Source organism: Pygocentrus nattereri, chromosome 1 (assembly GCF_015220715.1).
Source record: "Pygocentrus nattereri isolate fPygNat1 chromosome 1, fPygNat1.pri, whole genome shotgun sequence".
NCBI classification, from domain to species: domain Eukaryota; kingdom Metazoa; phylum Chordata; class Actinopteri; order Characiformes; family Serrasalmidae; genus Pygocentrus; species Pygocentrus nattereri.
In genome coordinates this window covers 19,427,399-19,433,398 of record NC_051211.1, presented here as the reverse complement: position 1 = coordinate 19,433,398, position 6,000 = coordinate 19,427,399, and the positions used below count along the sequence as shown (strand labels likewise).

The window sequence follows — 6,000 nt, the reverse complement described above, 5'->3', positions numbered from 1 at the left end:
CTCCCCCTTACAAAATGAGATGAATTTATGAAGTAATTAATGGTTAAATAAGAGGAATTTAAAAAGTAGTTAATTGGTAAAATGTAAAGATCTAATGGCCATTAATCATCCTAGTTGTTTTAAAAAGTTTTATTTCCTTTTATAAGGTATGAACTGCTCTGCATCTGATTTATAATAATTTTGTACAATGTGGAATCCAGAGGAGATTTGAGCATAAATGATAGATCAGCTTCAGTGCATGAAATCAGCCTATCACCATCTCATTTACATGAAGCACACACTAATTCATGCAAATGTTTCTGTAGCCAGTGTTTGGCATGAAAGCGAATGGGTGGAGTTTGATGTACAGCAGTGACATATCTCTGTAACTATCATAATTTTGGGGCTTTAATTGTTGTCCAATAGATTTTATTTGTGATTTAGCAAATTGATATGCAGTTTATTTTCATGTGTTGAAGTTGCGTTTAACAGTTTTTAACAGTGTTTGTAAGTCTTGGTTCATCAAGCTACAGAAACACACTGTTGTGTTTAAGGCTGAGACCCGGTGAGACAAATTACAGAATTTTGGAAACTGTGGTGACGGAATGAATTCTGTATTACAGCATGAAACAAACTGGAACTGCTACAATTAATGCAAGTTATTATTAACACAAAGGAGTACAAATGTAAGTGTAATGAAACAGTGTAATATAAGTTTGCAGTAGAAAATCTCAGAACAAGCCAACCAGATTTCTTTGACAGTTGGATTTGCTTAAACATGAAGTGCTAACACTTATTATAAAGAACACACATTACTCTCTGTACTGAATCTGCACTGGTGCACTGTGTTAAAGACTGAGTTCAGTTTGTGCTGCAATAATAGACTCACATCACCAAACCATGTCACCACACAGAAGCTTTAAATAGGTTCATTTTGGGCAGCCCACTCTCTCTCTTTCTCCCCCCCCTCTCTCTTTCTCCCCCCCCCCCCCCCCCCCCCTCTCTCTCTCTCTCTCTTTCTTTCTCTCTCTCTCTGTCTATCTGTGTCTCTCTCTCTCTCTCTCTCTCTCTCTCTCCTTTCTTTCTTTCTTTCTCTCTGTCTGCCTCTTTTTTTCTGGTGCATTTGTTTTACCAAAGCAACAGACTGAAATTTCAAAATGGAGAATCAACTATTTGGAAGAACATGCTTAAGAAAAACAAATAACTGTTAATCTTAGTGTCAAACTTTGCAAAATTGCAGAATTGTAATTGTAGAGTTGTTATTTTAAACAAATTGGATAAAATAAAAATAATAATACATTTTTAAAAAGCTCTCTTTTTCTGTCTCTTTTCCTCTGTGTTCCAGTAATGTGTTCAATGCATTTATTTATGAATGTTATCATTGTTCATTCAATTCTTAGATATTAGGTGTTTTCACACAATTAATTCTCTCTCTCTCTGACAGACACACACACACACTTAAGAGGAGTGTTCTATTCTGTCTCACACACACACACTGAGGAGTTTAGATTAGGCCCAAATCCAGCGTAGAGCGGTTCAGTGAATGTGGAGTGGAATGTGTGTAGGTGTGTGAGTGTGTGTGGATCAGAGACGCTGTAGAACGACAGAGTGCCGGCCCCCCAGTCCACATACACTCCCACTCTCTTAGATCTGATGAGCTGAGGGGGGATCACAGTTTTCTTATTATTGTGCCAGACAGAGTGACCTTCATCAGAGCAGTACAGACACCACGACTGATTATTTTGTCCAAACCCACACTCACTGTGTCCTTTCCTCTTTATTCCTCTGTAAGTCACTGCTATATCAGCTTCATCTCCACTCCACTCAGCCTCCCAGTAACAGCGTCCAGTTAAACTCTCCACACACAGAACCTGACACCACACATCAAATCTGTCTGGATGATCTGGATACGGCTGATGTTCTCTCACAAACAGCACCTTCCTGTTCTCCTCAGACAGAGAGAGGTACGTGTGTGCTGTGTTTGAGTCCAGAGTGAGTTCACACACATCTAAACACACAAACACAGATTAGAACAGAACACCAACACAGACACTGTGTGTGTGTGTGTGTGTGTTGGTGTGTGTATGTGTGTGTGTGTTGGTGTGTGTGTATGTGAGTGTGTGTGTGTGTGTGATCTTACATTTCCTCAGACTCGGTTTGATCCACATTTCCCCGTCATTCTCCACCCTGAAGAACACACACACACACACACACACACACACACTGAGTATATTAAACTTTTATCCTATATTCACTGAAAATCTGAAATGACACAGTGAAATAAAAGAGCTGTGAACAAATATGAGAGTAAACAGGAAGTGAAAGTTCAGTGATGTAGACTGTGATGTTAACATGATGCTGTTTTACTGCAGACAAGAAAACAGAGAGAAACACATTTAGTGATCTTCTGTCCCATAAAACACTCAGATAGACGTGTCTGATTTCTCTCTCTGTGTCTGTCTCTCTTTCTCTGACTTCTGCCTTTCTCTCTCTCTGTCTATCTCAAATCAAATCAAATCAAATCAAATCAAATATGCTTCACTGGCGTCACAGGACATGAGACCTATATTGCCAAAAGTATTAATACATGTTAAATTTAATTGTTATTAAAATATAAAGGAATAGAAATACATGAATAAAAATAATGAAAAAATTTCATTATATATATTATTATTATTATTATTATATTATTATTTCATTATATATATTTCATTAGAGTTTGTCTTTGTTTGTTATCTTTGATTCTGATTAGATAATTGGCCAATGATTATTCCCGACCAAGCATTCCATAACATTTGAGTTTATTTTGTTAGTAATTAGGTTTTTCCAGCTGTAATCTGCTCTACTATTGTCTTCAGTCTCTCTCAGTGTGGAGCACTCAGCTGTGGGGTTGACCTCTACATTCTTTATCTTGGCTAGCTGGTTTAGTGGGTGGTTTGGGTCTGTCTTGTTGCTGATGATGGCTTTATAGTGAAGGGAGTTTGGATCTGACCAGGTCAGGTGGTACCAGAATTTATAGCATCTTTTCTAAATGTCCAGAATGAACGGAAACCTGCCCAGCTCTGCTCTGCTGGCCAGATTGGAGACACCTCTGTTCACCTGCAGGACATCTTTGCAGAATTCAAGATTAAATAGTTCTTTGGGTGTTTTGTCCCAAATTTCATAATTTTGTGTTCTTCCTAGTCCCCAGATTTCACTGTCATATAACATGACGGTTCAATTACTGATTTAAATCGTTTTAACCAGATTGGAACGGGGGACTGAATTTGGAAATTGATTTCTAATCTTATAGTAAGATCTGCTTACTTTTTCCATCAGTAATGTATCCACTGGTTTCAAATTTCCTGCTGAATTTAATATCACACCTAAATAAGAGCAGTTGGTTGTGTGTGATATTACGGCATCTTTAAAAGTAAACTGGTATTTCTTCTCCTGTAATCTGGCTTTATTTTGAAAAATCATTCATTTAATTTTGTCCATATTCACTGTAAAAGCCCAATCTTTAGAGTAAGTCTCCAGTATGGATAGGTCTCTCTCTCTTTCCATGTCTGTCTGTCTCTATCACTCTCTCTGTCTGTGTCTATCACTCTGTCTCTCTATTTATTTCTCTGTCTCTATCTGTCTATTTGTCTCTCTCTGTTTCTCTCTGTCTGTCTCTCTATTGCCCTTTATCGCTCTTTCTCTATCTATCTGTTTCTGTCTGTCTCTGTTTCTCTGTCTATCTCTCTGTCTATCTTTGCCTGTCTTTCTCTGTCTATCTCTCTGTCCATCTCTCTTTGTCTGTCTCTCTGTCTATCTGTCTGTCTCTCTTTGTCTCTATCTCCCTCTCTGTCTCTATCTCTCTCGATCTGTCTCTGTCTGTCTATCTGTCTCTCTCTCTCTGTCTATCTATCTTTCTCTCTGGTTATCTCTCTATCGATCTTTCTATCTGTCTCTCTGTCTCTATCTATCTTTCTCTATCTATCTTTGTCTATCTATCTCTCTCAGTCTCTGTATATCTCTCTGTCTATCTCTGCCTATCTTTCTCTGTCTTTCTCTCTGGTTATCTCTCTTTGTCTGTCTGTCTCTCTGTCTCTATCTATCTCTCTCTCTCTGTCTCTATCTATCTCTCTCGATCTATCTTTGTCTATCTATCTCTCTCAATCTATCTTTGTCTATCTATCTCTCTCTGTCTCTCCGTATATCTCTCTGTCTATCTCTATCTGTCTGTCTCTCTCTCTCTCTGTCTTTATCTATCTCTCTCGATCTGTCTCTGTCTATCTATCTCCCTTTCTGTCTCTCCATATATCTCTCTGTCTATCGCTGTGTGTCTCTCTCTCTCTGTCTCTATCTATCTCTCTCTGTCTCTATCTATCTCTCTCGATCTGTCTCTTTATCTATCTTTCTCTCTGGTTATCTCTCTATCTCCCTATCTGTCTCTCTGTATATCTCTCTGTCTATCTCTCTGTCTATCTCTATCTGTCGGTCTCTCTCTCTGTCTCTATCTCTCTCAATCTATCTTTGTCTATCTATCTTTCTCTCTCTATCTCCCTATCTGTCTCATTGTATATCTCTCTGTCTATCTCTCACTCTCTGCCTGTCTCTCTTTCTGTGTCTGTCTCTATCACTCTCTGACTCTCTTTCTATCTCTCTGTCTCTCTCACTGTCTGTCTCTATCTCTATCTGTCTCTCTATCTCTCTGTTTGTCTCTCTGTCTCTATCTCTCTGTCTCTCTCTATATCTCTATTTGTTTCTATTTCTCTATCTCTGCCTGTCCCTCTCTGTCTCTCTCTCTCTGTCTGTCTGTCTCTGTATCTCTCTCTGTCTATTTCTCTGTCTATCTCTCTCTGCCTCTCTCTGTCTGTCTGTCTCTATCTCTCTCTGGTTCTCTTGCTCTCTGCTTGTCTTTATCTGTCTGTCTGTTTCTCTCTCTCTCTCTCTCTCTCTGTCTCTCTCTCTCTCTCTCTCTCTCTCTCTCTCTCTCTCTCTCTCTCTCAGTTCAACAGTGCTTCAATGGCATGAATGTAACAAAATACCTTGCCAAAAAAATAAAATGCCAAAGCAAACAACAAACACATGAACATAAATATGGGAAAGATAATTTTATAGATACAATAGCACATTTGAGTGACTGTATTAAGTACAGTATTGTCAAAGTATTATAACAACAATAATAATAACAGCAACTTTAACAGATAACAATAAAAAATGATAAAAACTATAATTACAATTATTCTGATAGCACAAAATATATAAACTTTTTTATATCTGCCCTTTTCTGTGGCCAGACTATGGTAACTGAGCATGTACTTGGTCAAGATGTCTGTTTTTTTTTCCTTTGTCAGTCAGGAGACAATCTTTCATTTCATGTTCTGTTTTTAGCTCCAGATGATATTCAAGTCTGTGTTGAGTTTTAATTTCATTTTTATAAAGTTTCCAATAATCAGTCTTACTGTGTTTGATGAGCTGATTAATATTTAGTTGAGGGTAAAGGGTAAATCAGTGCTGTAGTGAGGCTGCTGTGTGTTACTGTTACAGGGTTAATAATCCACAGACCCAGCAAACAGAACAAACTCATTTCAGGGTTCAGTTCTTGGCTCTGAAGCAGTGTTTCTCTGAGATTTGTGTTCAAGTGCACAAAAATATAGGAAACCTTTTGCATGTTTACTGACAGAGGAAATTACACCCTGCATGTATTAGTTGGTCTTTTTCTTAACACTGGTAGGATCATATGACAAATTTCTGCAAGCAGGGCTTTTGTTGGCTACTTGTCTCATCTAATGTAGCTGTGCTTATTGAGTGAACTCCATACCTCCATCCCATACAGTGTAATTGGCTGAATCACACTACTACAAATTGAAATGAAGTGTCAGTACTGTAAATCATCTTCCTAACTTCAGACAGTGCTCAGCCAGTTCCTTTACTGTATCTACTGCTAGTTATTGAAGTTATGAGTCTTTGACTCCAGATGTCAGGAGTACAGTCTGAACACAGTATGAGGTTGAATAATTTAAACACTGTCCTCTGCAGCTCAGCTGTGCT

The 6,000-nt window shown here is 38.2% G+C and overlaps 1 protein-coding gene across 3 annotated transcripts in view; it reads right to left on the bottom strand.

Moving 5' to 3' along the window:
- Positions 1 to 992: 992 nt before the first annotated feature.
- LOC108438283 overlaps positions 993 to 6,000 on the bottom strand; it is a 38,929-nt gene continuing 33,921 nt past the window's right edge. For all 3 annotated transcript variants that reach the window (XM_017716011.2, XM_037540406.1, XM_017716010.2), the window contains 2 exons: positions 2,120 to 2,166; positions 993 to 1,987 (listed from right to left, as the gene is read on the bottom strand). In XM_017716011.2, the coding sequence (XP_017571500.2) occupies positions 1,452 to 1,987; positions 2,120 to 2,166 (583 nt within the window). In that variant the 3' untranslated portion in view covers positions 993 to 1,451. The remainder of the gene's footprint in view (positions 1,988 to 2,119; positions 2,167 to 6,000) is intronic.